The sequence below is a fragment of the Leptonychotes weddellii genome, chromosome 1, assembly GCF_054177405.1.
Source record: "Leptonychotes weddellii isolate Sample4059 chromosome 1, ASM5417740v2, whole genome shotgun sequence".
Classification (NCBI taxonomy): domain Eukaryota; kingdom Metazoa; phylum Chordata; class Mammalia; order Carnivora; family Phocidae; genus Leptonychotes; species Leptonychotes weddellii.
Genome location: NC_138369.1, coordinates 43,357,688 through 43,377,920, shown reverse-complemented (window position 1 = coordinate 43,377,920; position 20,233 = coordinate 43,357,688). Strand labels below are relative to the sequence as shown.

Here is a 20,233-nt window from a genome sequence, read left to right as displayed (position 1 = left end):
TTAGCATTATACCCTCTAGGCCCATCCATGTTGTTGCAAATGGCAAGATTTCATTCTTCTTGACGGCTGAGTAATATTCCATTTTATGTATACACAACATCTTCATCCATTCATCTATCAGTAGGCATGTGGGCTGCTTCCATATCTTGGCTATTGTAAATAATGTTGCAATAAACATAGGGGTGCTTATATCTTTTAGAATTAGTGGTTTCATTTTCTTTGGGTAAATACTCAGTAGTGGAATTACTGAATCATGTGGTAATTTTATTTTTAATTTCTTAAGGAACCTCCATACTGCTTTCCACAGTGGCTGCACCAGTTGGCATTCCCACCAACAGTGCACAAAGGTCCCATTTCCTCCACATCCTTGCCAAGACACGTTATCTCTTGTGTTTTTGATTTCCAAGGCTCCCATTTTCAACATGGAAATCTTCACCTGAGAGTCCAGACAAACAGGAAGAGTATTAACCAAAATAATAATAATAATAGTAATAATAAGAAGAAACCTTGAGTAACAGAGAATCCTAGACTCTTCAGGCTGGGTGGGACCTGGAGATAATTTGTTCATTGTTTTCTGAATTGTCTCTCTCAATATACTAAATGTGTAAGTCACCTCAAGATCATCTAAACTGTATACTACAGCTCTCCTTAAAAAGCCCATGTACATGAGAGTATGAAAGCCTCTGAAAAGTCCTGTTGTAAGAAAACCTGTCTCCCTTGGTCCAACTAGCTTTTCCCAAACGCATTTGCTTACAGAAGCCTCTGCCCCCTTTTTTTAGTGTAGCAGTCAGTAGTGACCCCCAGACCAAGCTTTGGGAGGTGATGCTTTAGTTTAAGCTTCTTCTTTTGTAGATGTGGTAAGTAAGGCTCCAAGGCCACATGGCCAGTCAGTGATGCAGAGGAGGCAACAACGTTGATCTCCTGCCTTGTGTTCTGTAGGCTGTTAACCTCTATAGTTCATGATGAATTGAGATGCTAGATCATTATTTCTCAAACTGTGTTCTATGGAACCCCGCTCTCATGAGGTGCTAGTGAATATTGAGCTAGGGACACATCAGCTTAGGACCCACCCACAGAATAAAGAAAGATGAACAGATTGATTGGTTGTGGGCTTCTCAGAATCATTAACTTGGTGATGTCTCTGCAAATCACCAAGGCAGGGAGGTATAAGTTTCCCCAACTTATTTGGCCAGGGAATTCCTTTTGCAAGGGACCTCTCCCTGTGGATTTGTTTCATGTCTAGAGTTGAGTTGAGTAATTCAAGTCTAGATCAATAAGGTTTATATTGGTTTCTGTACCTATTCCCACCCCATCCCAAGAATTCCTGCCCTTTCTTTGTTGAAAAGGAAATTGGTCAACGCAACCAGTGACCTTCTCCCCCTCTGACATTTGTTCTTCCATATTCCAGAGCAAGGAGATTGGCCTGCAGATGCATGAGGAGCTCCTGAAGGTCACCAATGAGCTCTACACAGTAAGTCCTACTCAGGCTCTGCTGCTGGGCTTGGGATTGGGTCCCCTTTCTTCAGTACCAGGAGCCAAAGGGAGTCTAACCAGAGACCTGGGATGACCCCGGGCATTTTTGCTGTGTCTAGTGCCCAAGTGACAGGGGGTTGTCATGGTGGGATGTAATGGTTTACAACCCCAGCTTCTGATTCTATATGCCTGGGGTGGGGCCGTGGGCATGTTTAGTTTGTATACGTTCACAAGAGATCTGCATGACCTGCCAGCTGTGGGAGTGTTTTACCTACCAAAGCAGAAGACACAAGGTCAGGGTGGGGACAGCATGGACACAAAACTTCCCGAGGCAGGGATGTGGGTTTGGGGTCAGGTGCAGTGGGCTGAAGTTGAGGTTTGCTCCCTATTGGTGATGGAAACTTAGGCAGATATGTAGCTCATCTGGGTTTCAGCATTCTCATCTGCAAAATGGAGCACTGTTCTGAGGAATCACATGAGGTGAAGGAGGTGAGCATGCCTTGTCATCTCCAAGGAATGATTTCAGAACATTACAGCTTGGCCCAGAACTGACCTTGCTACCTACATGGAGGCAAGATCTCACTGGACTTGGGATAGGTATTAGAATCCAAGAGGGTCAGGGAATGGGGAATGCAGGCACACCAAATTATGATGCAGGAGTTTACTGATTGTGCCCTGAGGGCCCTTGGGCTTCTTTATGGAGGAATGTGGTGAACCTCAGGGACAACCTAGGGGAGTGGGGCCAGGTAGCCCCTGCAGGGGGAGCTCTAGACCCTTCACCCTCAAAGACAGTCAGGGTAGAATAAAGCTGTAGTATTTTAAGTATGTTAGGGTTCCTTTTAAAGTTTCTCATTAAAAGTGGGGATTCTGCTGCTAAAATTATATTTGAGGAAGGGAAAGAACAATAGGTTGCTAGAAGACCCCTCTCTTTGGTGTTATGATCTTTCTGTAGTCACGTCCTGTGTGGCCAGCAGGTAGTGGACTTCTCAGAGGCTGAGAGCTATTGCCCAAGAGCCTGGACCTTAGGTTGGAATTCCTGCCTCAGATTCTAACCAGTGATGGTACTTCTCTGGGCCTCAGTCTCCCACTCAGTAAAATGGGGGCGAGAGCTCCTAGAGGTTAACCTATTGAGAGCTGAAACTCACATTTCAGTTATTTCAAGTTAAGGAGCACAACCTGAGCCCCAGACAGTTTTTAGCTGGGTCATTGCTTAGGGGAAAGGAAGAATTGCTACTTCTCAAGCGACTGAGTCAGCTGCACTATGGGGGGAGAATTGTCTCCAGACCCTAAAGCCAGAGACCTGGGTTCAAATTCAGTTGTTAAACAGAAATCATAACACCTACGTCTTGCAGACCCCATGGGAGTTGAGGGATACCAGATATGTAAAGCATGCATAGAACAAAGAACAAGAAGGCACGGTGTATCAGAATTTCTTGTACTACCATCATCATGATTTTTGCCTCCCTGGCGAGTGTGAAACTGGCTGTTGTGCCTCCCCGGTGGGGGAAGGGTGGTGATAAATGTGCAAAGCTGGTCACCAGATGCGCCTTCCTTACTCAGAATTCTGCAGATGACTTGGCTAGACCAGCGTTCCCCAGTCTAGGTCCTTTTTATGGTCCTCAGGCACCTCCTTGAATGGATCACTTTCCTCTGTGGCATTTCAACACCTGGGTCCTGGTGCCAGGGACTCCCTCCCCAAGCCACTCCCACCCAGGTCTCTAACCTTTCCTCTGGGCTCCAGCTGGGCTCCTCTCCTCCAGGCCCCCTGCATACCCCTGAGTACCACTCTGCTCTGCTTCTTTACCCCAGCCCCTCCCCCTGCTTACAGTTGTCCTCTTTTCTTCTCTGCTTGTGTGTGTCATACTCATTTTTCAAACCCAGACCAAACTTCACTTTTGGAAAGCTATTACCTCCAGGCTTTGAATTCTTACAGCAGTTTAAAAAAACCTGTCATGTTATCCTCGTGTCCCCAGTTGGCATGTAATCTCCCGAGAGCCAGATCTTGGTCAGTAACACTGTACTTAATGCCCAGGGACTCAGTTTGAACCCAGCGTATGGCCTCTGGCAGGTCACTTCACCTCTCAGTCTCACCTGTGATCAACAGACCTGGCAGGTTGTAAACCGGATGAAGCAGGCGGGGATTGGGAAGCTGGTGCTGGGGCCCAGCACGGTGCCCTGAATCCAGCAGGCGTTCCACGCACACTGGCCTCTGCTGGCCACGGGGCAGGGCACCTGGACAGAACTGCTGCTGGTGGCAGAGGCTCAGACCAGGCTCATGGCAGCCTGCGGATGGCCTCAGAGCTGGTGCTGGAGGAAGGGCCACACCTCCCCAGCTCTGTCCTATAGCCAATCGTGGAGGACTAGGGCCTCAGAGGGCCAGCAGCACGCCCCCCCCCAATCATTTATTGACTGCACACAGAGTCTTCAGTGGTTGCCCAGAAGTCATTTAAATTCGAGCATTTGGGTCCGCCTGCCGCGGACCCAGTGCTACAAGAGGCACAGCAGCGGGCTGGGCTGTGAACATTTCGAGAGTTGTCTTTGAAGTATCTTGTACATCCCCAGTGTTGCCAGGGCGCTTGCTGAAGCAGAGGAGAGGGATGTATGAATAAATGAAGGAAAATGGTTTTGCTCACGAGTTTCGAGTCTGGGTGGGGAGACAAGAGTAGAGTACGTGAACTGGTGATAGAGCAGTCCAAGCCGGAGCGGAGTGCGTGCTGGATACATGGACTCCGAGGAGGGCACCAAGCCCGTGAACCCTGTGAGGGCTGCCCCGTGTTCTCCGCTGTGTGCCCAGAGCAGTGCTGGCACATAGTAGGCCCACACCAATTCACCGAGTGCAGAAACGGGAGGGAGAGTGTTTGCATGCAAGAGAGATCGAGGCTTCAGAAAGTGCTGGCTCCAGGTGGGCTGCCGTGATCAAGGGTGAGTTTTGAACTTGGTGCCTTTGGAGGGGTAGGAATGAAAGAAGCAGAGGGGAAGAGAGGTGGGAAAAGGGAATTCTTAGCAGGGGCGGCAGGGCAGGATGCCAGCAGAACAAACCGATTATAGACCCATCTGGGTTTGAAGTCTCACTGCATCACCTACCAGCTTGGCCAAGCCAGTTGACATCCTTGGGCCTCGTTTTCTCTATTGCCAAAACAAGGGTAGTAACAACTGTGGCCATTTTGTGAGTGCTCTCACACTGTAATAGGTACTTCATATGTATTATTTACTTAACGTATTTTACCGATAAACTGAGGCACAAAGAAGGACCTTGCTTGAAGGCCTTTGTAGCAGTTTTCAGTGGCTGCACAACAAACTATGTCAAAACTCAGTGACTTAAAACAACAACCATTTTATTGGCTCATGATTTCGTAGGTCGGCAGTTCGGGCTGAGTTCAGGTAGGGCCACTGACATGACTCCAGGCTTCTGGCCAATTAGAAGAAGAGCCCCAAGTGGGAAATGCCCAGTGTGCCAGCACTTTTCAAGCCTCTGCTTGTGTCCTACTTGCACATGGGCTATTGGCCAAAAGTCACACAGCCAAGTCCATGGCAGAGGCACGGAGAATAAACATCACCTCTTGATGGGAGTTACATGCCAAAGCACAATGCAGAGGGGCATGCTTGCAGCCAGGGGGGGCAGCCACCCAGCTGCTAAGGACACTGTGGACCCCAAATCCCATGCTTCGTTATTAGGGATTTCTTTCGAGCACTTTCTAGTTACCAGGCCTGGTTACACAACTTCCCCTCCTCTCCCAGCCCTGGAGTCACGACCATTGGTGACTGGGGAACAAATGATGTTGAGAAAAGATTATCCAGTAAGCCTCACTTTTGTTCTTGTGATGTTTTCTAGAGGAGGGGACGTGGTCAGGGGGTACTACTGAGCACAGGATGATGGAGATAAATGCTAAGGGCCATCTGTCACCCACTTTAGGGAAAAGACTTGTCCCATCTGAGACCAGGGTGCAGAGGAGACTGCAGGGCTGGCCATTTGTTCATTTGTTCATTCATTCACTCAAGAAGCCTTCTGTCTGACTTCATCACCTTGAGGTGCCCTGCTTTCTAAAACATGCCAGCATGTGTGCAAACACACGTGCATGTGTGAGCATGCGTGTACACCCCCCCCCCCACACGCCCCACCTCACCTGTTTTTCCCTGAACTCCCGTCAGTCAGCCTGGCACAGTAGAGCCCTCGATCACATATGTCGGCCCGGGAGGGAAAAAGGGCAGAAGTTGAGAGTGTGGGCCTATGTGCTAATCCTTCCAGAAGAGGCAAAAACAAAACAGACAACGAAAAACCCCACTGTGTTTTCATCCTTTAGCTAAAAATATGTTCAGGTTTTCAGTATAGTCCTACATCATGAAATGTATCTGTCGTGTTTTGAAGCGACAAATGCTGCAGCATCCCCCGGGTGGCCCTTTCTTTGTGCTCAGTCGCTGTGCTCCAGGCTCTCCCAGGCAGGCCTGCCTGCCTTCCAGGCCCCTAGCTGCGGAAGGGGCCCCCGAGACTTGGCTTGGGGTGACGTGGAGGGGGCCCGAGGTGGGTCCACACCCAGCCACAGCTGGTGACAGGTAGAGACTGATTGGAGTAATGAATGGACTGTACTTTCCACTTGGCTCAGGCTTTGATTTGATTTTGTGCTGGGCTCAGGGGTATGAAAGCACCTCTGGGCCCCCAGGCAAATTTTTGTGAAGGCATCTCCTTTCTGATGTCCACCCTCAGGGATGCAGGTGGTGGAGAGAGCCTGAAACTAGGAGCCCAGCCTCCCGGGTTCTGTCTCCAGCTCTATCCTGGGCTCACCGCGAGTCTTCCTGGAATGACACCTCCATGTCTGTTGCCATTCATGGTTCCATCATGTCATTGGGCCTTCTTTCTTTAATATTTTTCTTTAAATTGACTCACTTAAAAAAAAATCTCCCTGTCCTAATGAATTAGTGGGAAAGTAGCCTTGTGCATTGGGAAGATCACAGGTTTTAGAGTCAGCCGGGCCTGGGTTCAAGGCCCTGTCCATTGTCACACCGTCTGACTATGGGGATGTTACCAACATATCTCTGGATTGTTCTGAGAAGAGTGAGTGGCAGAGAGCATAGCATGATGCCTGGCAAACACCAGGGCTAAATCGTTGTGTATTTTGTGAAAGAATGGAGCATAAATGTTTTTCCTATGCACTTGGGCATCTCTCCTCTCTCCTCCATCCTTCATTGCCACCGGGCCAGTCAGAGCCCAGAGATTGTTTTGCCCGAAAAAGGGCAATCACTCGCTGCCCTTTCTCCCATCCCCGAGGCTTGCTCTCTATTATGCATACTCCATACTCCAGCCGGAGGCACTTTCCTTTTCAAAAAATTTAGAAATGGATAATACATGCACTTGGTAAAAAGTAATGATTAAACAGTATAGAGTTACACAGAAGTAGGTCTCCTGTTGCCCGAGTGCCCCTTACTCCATACAACCTCGGTTCCTGGTTTCTAGTTCAGCAGTACCTTCTCACAGAGATGTCTGCTTCATCAGCAGGCATACACGTATGCATGTATCCTGCTCACCCCTGTTTTTATGCAGGTGGTAACAACGGGACCTACAGTTCTGCATCTTGCTTTTGTAGTTATATTTTGGAGATTGGTTCATATCCCTAATAATTAGAGGCTCCCCTTTTATATGGTGCTTATCATGTGCTGGGCACTGGGCTAAATGCTTTACATATCTTAATTCATTTCATCCTCACCATGACCCGTTGAGGTGGCTGATAGTATTACCACCCCATTTTATTTTATTTTAAAGATTTTATTTATTTATTTATTTGACAGAGAGATAGACAGAAGAGCCCAAGCAGAGGGAATGGCAGAGGGAGAGGGAGAAGCAGGCTCTGCACTGAGCAGGGAGCCTGATGCAGGACTCGATCCCAGGACCCTGGGATCATGACCTGAGCCGAAGGCAGATGCTTAACCATCTGAGCCACCCAGGCGCCCACCACCCCATTTTAGAGATGAGGGACTGGAGGCACTGAGAGGTCAGGTAGCCAGCCCAAGGTCACCTGGCTGGGGAGTGGCAGAGCCAGCTCCTAGTCTACTCCCCGAAGTTACTTATAGAAATATTCAACTATTTCCATAAATATATATAAGTCCTACATACCTTTGTTTTGGAAGGATATGATCTTTCACATTAGTGGACGACAAACAGCTTGGCATGAACAGAAGAGTTCCGGAAGTTAAATGAAGGTACGACAGTGTTCATTCTTGCTGGTGCCTGCACAGTGGAGGCATTAGACCTGTGAGCACTAAGCCAAGTTTTTCCTTCTGATGGGATTGAAGAGAACTGGAAGGGTTAATAACACATCTGTAACACCTAAAACCATCTTGCTGACACAGGTGGTTTCCATCTCATACTTTGAGAAACACTGAGCCAGTGCAAGTTAGCTGGGCTCCAGTCCTTGATTTGGCCCATCTGTGGCACGAAGGCAGGAGACTGGAGGAACTTTGAGGCTCCTCTCCAGCTTTTATCTTCATGTCATGTTCCCCTCAGAGGGAGACGAGGGCATGTCTCCAACTCAGGGTGAGGCAAGGCAGGCTCTGCCGAACCATCACAGCCAGCTGGCCAGGGTGTGGCCCAGGTTCATCTAGGGACGGAAGTGGTCCTAAGAACAGGGGGACGAGGTTTCCCTCCAGACAACCTCCTGACCTCTCCCAGCTCTCCCTCCAAGACATTCGTTCACTCGCTCAGCATGCATTTACTGATCCTCCACTGTGTCCAGAGGATGGAATGTGGCTACACCATGTGACAAGTGTCCTTATGGGGACATGGACACAGTGGGAGGAGGCGTGGGGAGATGAAGTCCACCTGGGCATCAAGAAGGCCACAGAGAAGAGGTGGCATATGATTTGGATCTGAAGGACACTGGATTCCCCTGGGCTGGGGGAGCAGCACTGACAGCAGCAGTGAAGCAGGAAGCTGGGAGCTCAGGGAGTCAGTGCTGTCTGTGGTGAGCTGGGCACTAACATGGGCCAGCTGGGCACAGGACTGAGGAGGGCAATGGGGAGGCAAGCAGGGACTCCTTCCGTAGCGAGGGATAGGAATCCATGCAAGCTGGCGGGAGTGAAAAATCAGTGTATTGAATCTCAGAGGTTCACACACTTGTTTGGCTGTCTCCCCAGTAGGGTGTGTATTCTGTGAGGCGCACACACCGTTTTCCACGGAGTAGTATTGCCAGCACCTGGTATGGTACCTGGCATATCACAAACTGCTCAGTAGATACCTAATGATCGAGGTGTAGCTGTTCTCCCCACACCTTCAATAGGCTCACCAGATCAAAGGCAGGAGACCACACCTCCTCCATTTTATACTATTCCCTCCCTCACTTTCCCTCCTTCCTTTCTGTCTCCCTGTCTTCCTTTCCTCTTTTCTTCCATCGGTCCGACCGTCCATCCGTCCATCCATCCGTTTGCTTTCCTCTGTGATGTCTTCATGATCAGGCAGGCTTCTCCCACGGGGTGACAAAGATGATCCCTCACTGCAGGCTCACTTTTTATCAGCTCAGTGCCTCCTGGTGGAAAATTAATATACCCTTCCCAGCATTTCCGGCAAAGCCCTGGGCTGTCTCTGATTGGCCTGGCTGGGATCATGGGCTCCAATCACTGTGGTCAGGCTAACATCATGTTTACTGATTGGCCAGGCCTGCGTCTCATGCCCACCCCTGGGATTGGAGGGAGGTGTCAATTTCCCATGAGCCACCAGGACTAGAACGCTGGAGGGGAATTTTGGGGATTTCCTCAAAGAAAATCAGGAAGGTGTTCCAGAAGGAGGAGGACTGGATGATCCTAGGCAGAGAAAAACAACAGGTGTCCACTGAGGGGGAGTAACTGGGGGAGAATATGGAGGTGACTCCATCGGCTAGTACGCAAGCAAACACCTGATACACCTGTAAGCTGTTCCTCAAACCTGTTTGACTCTTGCTCTTTCTGGGCTTAGTGCTCACACTGCTCCCTTTTTCTGGAATATTCTACCCCCGGTCCTGCCCTGTTCACCCAGGTAACAGCTACTCTTCCTTCAAGGTTCAGTTTTGTTTTTTAAGGATTTTATTTATTAGAGAGCGAGCGTGTGCAAGTGGGGGGAGGGGCAGAGGGAGAAGGAGAAGCAGACTCCCTGCTGAGCACGGAGCCCCACGTGGGGAGTGGGGGCTCCATCCCAGGACCCCGGGATCATGACCTGAGCCAGGGCAGACGCTCAGCTAACTCAGCTACCCTTTCAAAGTTCACTTTGGATGACACTTCCTCCAGAAAGCCATCCTTTAGCACCTTCTATTTCCCTTATCATAGCACTTATTATATGTGATAGTAGCTTGTAAACTTGTTCATGTCCCCTCTAGAGAATGTATTCTGTGATGGTGGAGACCCTGTCTTTCACACTATAGTATTTACTAGTATAGTACCTAGCACATAATGAGCTGTTCAGTAAATATTGAGCAAATATTTGAATAATATTTGAACAAATATTGAACAAACAAATATTGATCAAAGGTGTAGCTGTCTCCCTACTTCCAAATGTATTCCCCAGAGTCAAAGGCAGTAGAACTGTGTCCTCCCCACTTTATTATCCCTCCTCTCTTTCCTCTGTTATTTCCTTCCTTCCATCCATTCATCCATCCATCCATCCATCCATCCATCCATTCTTTTACCCACCCACCCATCTGTCCATTCAACCATCTTCCTATCTATCCATCCTTCCATCCATCCGTCCTTCCACCTACACATCCAGCCAGCTGTCATTCATTCATTCATGCAAATATATACTGATACTTGCTGGGTACTACTCTCTGCTTTAGTACAGGGAATATGTTCATGAACAAGGTCCTGGCCCTCTGGACTTTGCTGTGTAGTTGCAGTGAGATAGTGTGTAGACGTGCAAAACGAGTAAATAAGATAACAGTTATAAATTCTAGAGAGAATGTAGGCCACGCAGAGTATGGGTGGTCATACTGAAATTTGGGAACTCGCTTTTCCTTCAAGGATGTCTTTGGCATGCACTGGCCCAGGATTTCACCCATACACAGCTCTTGGATGGCTCAGAGATGGCCCTGCCTCTGGGGTAGAGAAGTGCGCGTGAACTTCACTGTTGAGAACCTGTTGTCAAACAGCGAATTCTTATCTTGCTCCAGCATGTCCCTTTTTTGATGCTGTCAACTTCTATATTTCCTTTGGCTTCTTTTGCATTTAAACGAGGGTCTGAAGGACTATGCATATATTACTTTCTTGTTTTTGTGATCTGAGGATTTGGGAAGATGCAGAAAGCAAAGTGTATGCAGCAGAAGGCAGTGTGATTACTACAAACAGCAGTGTCCACAGCTCAGAAGTCCTAGCTGTCTGGCTTGCTGTGTGACTTTGTACAATTCACTTGTGACTTCTGAGCCTCAGTTTCTTTCAATGATGGGTTAATACACCAAGATTTCTGCAGAGCCTTTTGAGAACGTATGAAACTGATCTGTGTCGAAGAACAGTGGTCTCAATTTATATGTCCCTATAGGATCCTTCTCAGCCGGTGCTAGACTTGTTCCAGGGGGCCTCCCTGATAGGGTCTGGAGGGTTGGAACGTGAACATCCCATTAAGCCAGGCGGGTGCCTCTGAGGGGCTCTTCAGAGGGGCCAAGGTGAAGGCTGGGTCTCAGTGCCTTGGCCTCAGCTGAACTCTTGCATCCACCTCTGCTGCCTTCCCAGCCCTGACATTGCTGTCAGCCAGTCACTTTATAGTCACAACTTATGGAGCACCTTCCTATCCACCCCCATTCTGGTCTCCACCAGGTGGCACAGAGAGGATGAGCTGCTGCCAGTCACCCAGCAAGTTTAGGGGGGAGGGTTGAGTCTCAAAACCAGGTCTCCTGAGTCCCTGTGGGGTAGAGGATCCCTTCATCCCTATTTTGTGGTTTCTGAATCTGTAAAGCAGGGGTCATGTGGTATCTACCTCCTCCGATTTTTGTGAGAGATAAAAGAATTAATATATGTATAGTGCTTAGAACAAGGCTGGGCATGTAGTAAGTGCTCAGTAAATGTTAGCTGCTATCACCATTATTGGTATCATATTGCCTCCCAGGGTTGGGGTTGAAGATTAATTGAAATGCTCCTTGGGGATAAAAAAAAAAAGAGGTTTGCAGACTGTGAAGTAATTGATAAGTTTAAATATTATTTAACGCATCCTGGACTGGCAGTATTGAGCAGACTCTTCCAAGCTATTGAGCTAAGGACCTTTCATGCTAAAGCCCGTGTTTCAGGTAATTAAATAAAGGAAACATCTAGAGGATTCTACATATAGTTAGACTCATTTCTGAGAGGTCCCCAGGTAAACTCTTTTGTGGCAGCTGTCTGACATAAATCACCCTGGGCAATCAAGTTCATTGTTATTCTTAGGATCAGGAATTACCAATTGGATCACTGAGAGTTTGGCCCCAGGGTCCTCTGGCTATGCTCTCCAAGCATGGGACTTTCGTAACTCAGTTCAGAGAGTGTACTGGGAAGCTTGGTTTGTTGTAGAGCAGAAGAGTACTCTGTGGTTCGAGTGGAAAACTAGGCAAAGGGAAATGTGGGAGGCTGAGAACACCCAGCTGGGATGCTGACCTTGAGTGAATAGATGGATGGATGCATGGATGATTGGACAGGAAGATCTAATTACAAATAGAAATGCTCTCTCTTCCTCTGAACTGTTCAACACAGATGATAGATTAGTGGTGAGATAAGCAGACTTCAGCAGCTGAAACAGAAAAAGTGGCTTTAGCAGGAATCATTGAACCCAGAAAGGGGTGAGTCCAGAAATGAACACCACCAGCAGCATGGTAGAGAAGCAAAGAAACCAGTGGTGAATGTGGAGGAAAAGAGAAAAGCTTTGAGAACGGAAAGGCAGGGGCCTGAGAGACAGACTTCAGCAGGCAGTCCCAAGTCTTAGCCGCCTGACATTGAGGGAGCCCTGGCCTAATAAAGATGGTGGAAAAATTGGCAATTGCTTTGGTTACCTATGAGCCTGCAGTCATTCCTTTTGGCCACTAGATGTCGAGAACACATCAGTCTGGCACACTTTGGTCCTCTGAGTTTGGAAATAAGCTTAGTGGAACTGGCATAAGGAGTGGATGAAATCTTGGAGAATGGTATCTCTAGAGGCTTTAGGGCAACTCAAAAACTCAACCATGGGTGGGATGCAGAGAAGAGGTCTTCTGCCAAGACCAATGAAGAAAAGTTGATTGCATCTTTTATTCATTTATTGTTTTGAAATTTGGGAAGGTTTTCAAGATGAAAGACGAAGGAGAAAGATGGTATAGAATAAAATTTTGCATATTAGCTAATGTTCTTTAGAGTTTGTAAGCATTTTCCTGAAGCCAAGTGAGTATATTCAAGGTTCTCAAACCCTCAGCCCAAATCAGGGGTGATGATGATGGTGGTGGTGGTTTTAGCAGCTGATGTCTACGTGGCTCTTACTGTTCTTAGCACTTTACCTAAATGAACTCATTTAGTCTTCATAACAAATCTATGAGGTAGGTGGTGTGGTTATTCCCATTTTACAGATGAGGAAGTGGAGGTCAGAGAAGTTCCATCACATGCCCAAGGTCACACAGCTGGTAAGTGGCACCATCAGGATTCAGCCCAGACATTTGTACCAGAGTTCATACTCTACAATACCTACCATGTTCTACAACAGATGCTCCCCGCATTAACTCCTGGCCTACTTTCTTGCAACAGATCACTGCTGTGATTTAATGGTAAGAGTTACAGAATAATTCTTGATTATAATAAAGTCACTTCACAGGACTTCATACGAGAATGAAAAAGGTTATAATGCTGGTCAGGAATCCATTCCAAGTTCCCTGATTTAAATGGCCCCGCTAGGGAGGAGTATATCCTAGCCCCACATAGAAGCTTCTGTTCTATTAGCTGCTGTAATTATCCAAACAAGAGAAGAGAACAAACAAGGTTCAGGAGCCATGGAATCCGGAAGTTTCTTGTGTTTCTTAGCACAGAAGGATGATCATAAAGTTGATATTGCACAGGAAAGGTGTACTCCTGGTTGGGGACTGGGAGATAGAGTCCTATTGGTATGGGGCTGCCCAGCTTGCTCTAAGGCTGCCCAAACTGTTCATACCTGCTGAGAAAATGGTATTGAATTACGGAAACAGTATGATATGGTAGAAGGAGAGGTGGATTAAAAGTCAGAGACCAGATTTCTAATTTGGTTAAACATACTCTTCCTATACGACCCTCCATTCCACTCCTAGGTATTTACCTGAGAGAAATGAAAACGTATGTCCACACAAAGAATTATACATGAACACTTTTAGCAGCTTTATTCATAACAGATCAAAACTGTGAACAACCCAAGTAACTATTAACATATGAATAAATACACAAATAGTGATATACAATGCAATACTATCAGCAATAAAAAACTGATACAACATGGGAGAAAAATTATGCTGAACGAAAGAGGGCAGACCCCAAAGAATTTATATGCTTTGGTTCCGTGTATATGAAGTTCTAGAACACACAAAACTCAACTACAGTGACAGAAAGCAAATCAGTGACTGTCTGGGGCTGGGGGTGGGGGTAGGGATCTTTGTGGTGTAGTGGAAGTGTTCTGTAGCTTGATTGTGGTGTTGGCCCCGCGAATGCAAAGTTTGGAGATTACACTGATGATATTGTACAATTGTGGATAAGCCACTTTGTCCTTCTGGGCCTGAGTTTCCCTATTTGTAAAATTTGGTGGTTGGATTAGATAACGTCTAGGTTTCTTTTGTCTCAAAGACTCCCTTGTTATAACAATATCTGACTTTTACTATGGGAGTAGAAGAGCAAAGTGTGGTTTGCTTTGTGGGAATTCATTGTATAGACAAGGATGAGTTTATTTCAGAAAGCATAGAATAGCAATTAGTATATCCAGTAATACTCCTTTTGGGGACAGAGCCATTTGCAGGCCAATAAGGAAACAACTGAGAAAACAATTTTCATGTTCCCATGGAAGTTCCATGAGTATCTGAGGAGGGGCCTTCCCAGGGACCCTGGGTGGGGAGGAGGAAAGAGACAAGAGTCATGGCTGGCAGGGCCAAAGAGGGGAGCTGAGGGAGGGCCAAGTATGTCCTATCACCTCTGAGACCCCCAAATGCACGGGGGCTTTTAAATGTCCTCGTCCATTCCTGGCATTCAGTAAGGACTTCATGATGTTGCTGAGGATGATAATGGCATGAAGCTGCTACTGATGATCATCATCATTTCCAGTCCGCAGAGCTTGTGTGCAAGTAAAGCACCATGGGGAGCTCAGAGTGTGTGGTGGGAAGAGGGCAGGGTGCAGCTTACTGGCACGCAGAACCTGAAGGGGGCTGGGAGCACTGGGGCCGCATGCCGGGCCGTGCAGGCTGCTGATTTCCTGCCGTGTGTGTCCCCAGGTCATGAAAACCTACCACATGTACCACGCGGAGAGCATCAGCGCAGAAAGCAAGCTGAAGGAGGCTGAGAAGCAGGAGGAGAAGCAGTTCAACAAGTCGGGAGACCTCAGCATGAACCTGCTGCGGCACGAGGACCGGCCCCAGCGCCGCAGCTCTGTGAAGAAGATTGAGAAGATGAAGGAGAAGGTGAGTGAGGGCCTAGGAGAAATTGGCAGGGCAGGGAGGGGGGCATGCTTCCTGCTGACAGCCTCGGCTTCCCCCCTCTGCACGCTGAGGGGTGGGAGATAGAAGCATGGTACCAGCAGGCGCACTTTTGGAGGTCATTGTCATGGAGGAGGCAGGGCTGGCCATGCCTCGCTAGCACTTGTTAGGCCTGGCCTCGTGCCAGGATCAACAGGCAGGGAAAGCGCTCAGCTGACAAGAGAGCTGAACTGTGACAAGACTCACATGCAGCAAGCACATTCTCGGATGGGCAGGAATCACCAGGCATCTGTGGGGGCCGGGGCTTGCTCAGGAGGCCATCTTGTGGCTGGAGGGCTGGTTGGGGCTGAGCATGTCCCAATAAGAGGAAACAGCACTGGGCTACCAACCAGCACCTGGGAACCCAATAAAGAACCCATTCCAGAATGCTGCTCACAAGCCAAAGATGGGAGATTTAGAATCACTGTGTCTTGGTGCTGGACAAGTGCTTTAGTAGGGCACAGTGAAATGAGTGCTAGTTTTGGAGTCATGCAGTCTGGGTTTTGAAAGTGCCCCATTTACAGTACTTCTCTGAGCCTCGGTTTTAAAATCTGACCGTGATGGCAAATGACACTTCTCTCTCAGGTCAACTCTGATCGATTGGTAGTAGCTTCCCAGAGCTCTGTGTTGAAGATTGTGAAGCTCCCTCCAGGCATTAGTTAAAAACAGTGCTGTGATCAATTAATGATGTCTGCGATGGCCAGGGAATTTAGAGGGGCAGCACACATGCTTTTGTTATCCTAGCCTAGGTTACTTCTAAAGTTTCTTTGTAAAAGCTATGACTTTCTTGTTGAGTTCTCTGCATTTATTCATTCCATGCAATCAGTAAACATTTCCTGAGCTCTTTCTATGTGCCCAACATTGCACCAGATATTTATTTGGGCTTCTCTGTGTCTCATTCTATGATTACATGATCCTGTAGCTCTTAAAAATGATAGGAGATTGAGTAGAAACAAAATTCACCAGGGCCTGGGTGAGCTGGAAAAGTAGCCATAGGCAAATAAAATAAGGTTCCAGGGTAATTTCCAAAGGCAAAGAAAAATAAGCTCCCCAATAATTAGGCAGAGACCCAATTAAAAATGGGTAAAGGATTTGAATAGACATTTCTCTGAAGAACTTACAAGAGTGGCCAAGGAGCACATGAAAACATGCTCAGCATCATTAGTCATTAAGGAAATACAAATCCAAACCCCAGTGAGATACCTCTTCATACCCACTAGGCTGGCTAAAATAAAAAAAGGTGACAATCACAAGTGTTAGTGCGGTTGCAGAGGAATTGGCACCCTTACACATTGCTGGAGGGAACATAAAATGGTTTAGCCACTTTGGAAAACAATTTGTCAGTTCCTCAAAATGTTAAACATAAAATTATCCTATGACTCAACAATTCTACTCATAGGTGTCCACTCAGAGAAATGAAAACATACATCCACACAAAAACCTGCACATGAATGTTCCTAGCGGCATTATTCATGATAGCCAAAAGGTAAAAATAATCCAGATGTCCACCTGGATGAATAAAGTGTGGTTTGGCCATGTGGTGGAATATTATTCAGCCAGGAAAAGGAGTGAAGTACTGATACAGACTACAACACAGTGTACCTCGAAAACAGTATGCTAAGTGAAAGAAACCAGTCACAATATTAGGATTCTATTTATATGAAATGTCCAGAATAGATAAATACATAGAGACAGAAAGCAGATTATTGATTGCCAGGAGCTGGGGCAGAGCAGAATGGAGAGTGACTGCTAATGGGTAGAGGGTTTCTTTTTGAGTTGATGAAAATATTCTAAATTTAGATAGTGGTGATTGTTGTACAACTCTGTGAATATACTATAAATAAATAAATAAAAATAAGACAGGCAGGCAGGGAATTACAGAACTACAACATGGGGGATAAATAGAAGGGAAGAGAGACCACCTGCTGGGAGGTCTGGAGACTAATTTAGTTCAGAGTTATATGCTAATTATCCATTTGGCTTTTGGACAAGCCACTTTTTTTTTTTTAAAGTAATCTCTACACCCAACGTGGGGCTTGAACTCATGACCCTGACATTAAGAGTCACATGCTCTACTAACTGAGCCAGCCACGTGCCCCTAAGCTACTAAATCTTTTTGGTTTTCATTTTCTCATCTGTAAAACAGGTGAATTAAACTAAGATACCTTTAATATCCTTTCTAGGTATAAAATTTTATGAATCCATGTAGGGCTGAAAGTGGTCTGGGGCGTCATTGTAGCCCCCTGGAAATGGGTGAGGAGTATCAAAGCTCTCTGTGAGGGGGCGGGTGCATGGCTCGTATGGGACTCTACTACCAGTAGAAGTCTGGTTCCTAGACTAGGCGGACCCTGGGGAAAGGTCAGAGGAGATCTCTGAAGAGAATTCAAAGGTTGACATGGAAGCATCTCTACTAAATAGCTAGAAGAACTCGATCTGGAATAAAAAAGGTGCTTTTTTAAAAATTTTAAATTTTTAAAAAATTTAATTCCAGTATAGTTAACATTCAGTATATTAGATTCAGATGTACAATATAGTGATTCAACAGTTCTGTACATTACTCAGTGCTCATCATGATTAGTGTACTCTTAATTCCCGTCACCTATTTCACCCATCCCCCAACCCACCTCCCCTCTGGTAAACACCAGTTTGTTTGCTATAGAGTTGTGTTTTTTTTGTTTGTCTCTTTTTGTTTGTTTGTTTTGTTTCTTAAATTCCACATATGAGTGAAATCATATGGTATTTGTCTTTCTCTGACTATTTCACTTAGCATTATACCCTCTAGGTCCATCCATGTTGTTGCATGTGGCAAGATTTCATTCTTTTTATAGCTGAATAATATTCCATTGTGTGTATGTATCTATACACACACACACACACACACATATATATATACACACACACACCACATCTTTATCCATTCATCCATCAGTGGACACTGGGGCCATTTCCATAGTTTTGCTTGGAATAAGGAAGATTTAAGAGTGCCTAGGTGAAGGGGGGAAATCCTGTTTATTTAAGGAGAGCTGTTTTTCTGCCCAGAATGGGACTCATCACCTGAAAGGGGCAAGTGGACAACTCTCCAACCCACTTTCTCTTTACCTCTACCTGCCCAGGCTGGCCCAGGATAGAAGCAGCTTCCCAGGGAGGCCATCCAGTTCCTGGCCAAGACTAGCACCTCTAGCTGCCCACTCTGCCTCTCCCACCATTCATGTCCAGGCAGCCAGTGAAAAGTGCTTAATGCCTACTTTGTGCAGAGAGTTCTGGGTGCTACAGGCCCGGTGATGAATAGGGCAGATCAAGTCCCTGACTTCCTAGAACTTACTTTCTAGTGGTGGACACCAAAAGCCAGCAAGTCAACAAAGAGGTAAAAAATAAAATTTCAGGTGGTGAACAATGCTTATGAAGAAAAATAGAGCAACCAAGATGTCCTTCAGCAGGTGAATGGATAAGTAAACTGTGGTACATCCAGACAATGGGATGTTATTCAGTGCTAAAAAGAAATGAGCTAGCAAGCCCTGAGAAGATATGGAAGAGCCTTAAGTACATATTACTAAGTCAAAGAAGCCAATCTGAAAAGGCCACATACTGTATGATTCCAACTAGATGACATTCTGGAAAAGGCAAAACTATGGAGACAGGGAAAAGATCAGTGGTTACCAGGGGCTTAGGTGTCAAGGAAGGATGGATAGATGGAGCACGGAGTATTTGTAGGGCAGGGAAACTACCCTGTTTGATATTATAATGATGGATACATCATTATACATTTGCCTAAACCCATAGAATATAAAACACTAAGGGTGAGCCCTAATGTAAACTATGGACTCTGAGTGACTATGATGTGTCACTGTAGGTTTATCAGTTGTAACAAATATACCCTCTGGTGGGGGATATTGATAACAGGGGAGGCTAGCATGGGGGTGTATGGGAAATCTCTGTATCTTCCTCTCAAATTTGCTGTGAACCTAAAACTGCTCTAAAAATATAGTCTTTCAAAAAGTAAATTAAAATGAGAATAATCACTAAAAATTGAACAAAGACTGAATAAATGAAAATAATAGAGCAGGGCAAGGGAATGCAGGGGGAGGGGCAGTGTGAACGCTGAAGCCTTGCTTCCAGACAAGAGGCTGCTCTGACCACATGACCTTGGGTAAGGACCTGAAGGATGTGATGAAGCAGGCCATGTAGGGACTTGGAAGGATGGCTTGCCAGGCAGAGGGAACGAGTCTGAAGGCCTAGAGGCAGGGGTGAACTTGGCCTCTTAAGGGAAGGGCAGGGGAGGCTGGGCAACACGGAGCCGGAAGGAAGAGGGTTTGAGAGAGGGACGAGAACCAGGTCAATGCCTCAGCTCTCACCTCTACTCTGTTCTCCTTCCAGAGGCAGGCCAAGTATTCTGAGAACAAGCTGAAATGCACAAAGGCCCGGAACGACTACTTGCTGAATCTGGCAGCCACCAATGCAGCTATCAGCAAATACTACATCCACGACGTCTCCGACCTAATCGACGTGAGCCCCTGGGGAGTCCGGGACTAGTCCCGGGCCGGCCCTTGTCTGAAGCCGATGTGCATGTCCCTTGAGCCCGGGGCAGGGTAATGGGCGTGTGGGGCCTGGGAGATGAGTATCACCTCCTGGTTTCTACGCCCATGGGTGGGAGTGGGCCTCTGGCAGCCCCCACGTGGTTGGGTCAGGCAGGCCTCTATTCCACCTGCCCTTTCCAAGTACCCTCCTCTGCCCCAGGCCCTTTGCTGGGTTTGGGGGTACAGGGGTGATTGCACACCATTTCCCAGGGTGGTGTAGATGTGTGTAGGTTTAGGGGTTATTATCATGGGAGTAATCAGGCAGTTTTAGCCAACGAAGAGTGGAACACTGACTCCTGAGTAGCAGCTGTCTAGCTTTTGCTGGAGGGGCAGCTGGGTTGGAGAAAGAACATCACGAGTGGCATCATCATGGAGAGCTTCCGCATCATCTGTGTCAGAGCCGGGGCTACTTCCTGTGTCCTGCCCATCCCACGCAGACAGGGGTCTGGCCCGCAGATGCTCAGGAAAGGTTCCGTACTGGTGGATGGATCCTGTTACTCTGTCAGGAAGTCAGAGGGTCACCGCTTTTCCAAGGCTGCAGAAGGGACCCATTGCCACCAT

The 20,233-nt window shown here is 47.0% G+C and overlaps 1 protein-coding gene across 7 annotated transcripts in view; it reads left to right on the top strand.

The window, feature by feature from the left end:
* The window catches only part of SRGAP3 (SLIT-ROBO Rho GTPase activating protein 3), a 331,526-nt gene that overhangs the window by 242,839 nt on the left and 68,454 nt on the right, over positions 1–20,233 (top strand). For all 7 annotated transcript variants that reach the window (XM_081821625.1, XM_081821634.1, XM_081821662.1 and 4 more), the window contains 3 exons: positions 1,409–1,471; positions 14,859–15,044; positions 19,473–19,601. In XM_081821625.1, the coding sequence (XP_081677751.1) occupies positions 1,409–1,471; positions 14,859–15,044; positions 19,473–19,601 (378 nt within the window). The remainder of the gene's footprint in view (positions 1–1,408; positions 1,472–14,858; positions 15,045–19,472; positions 19,602–20,233) is intronic.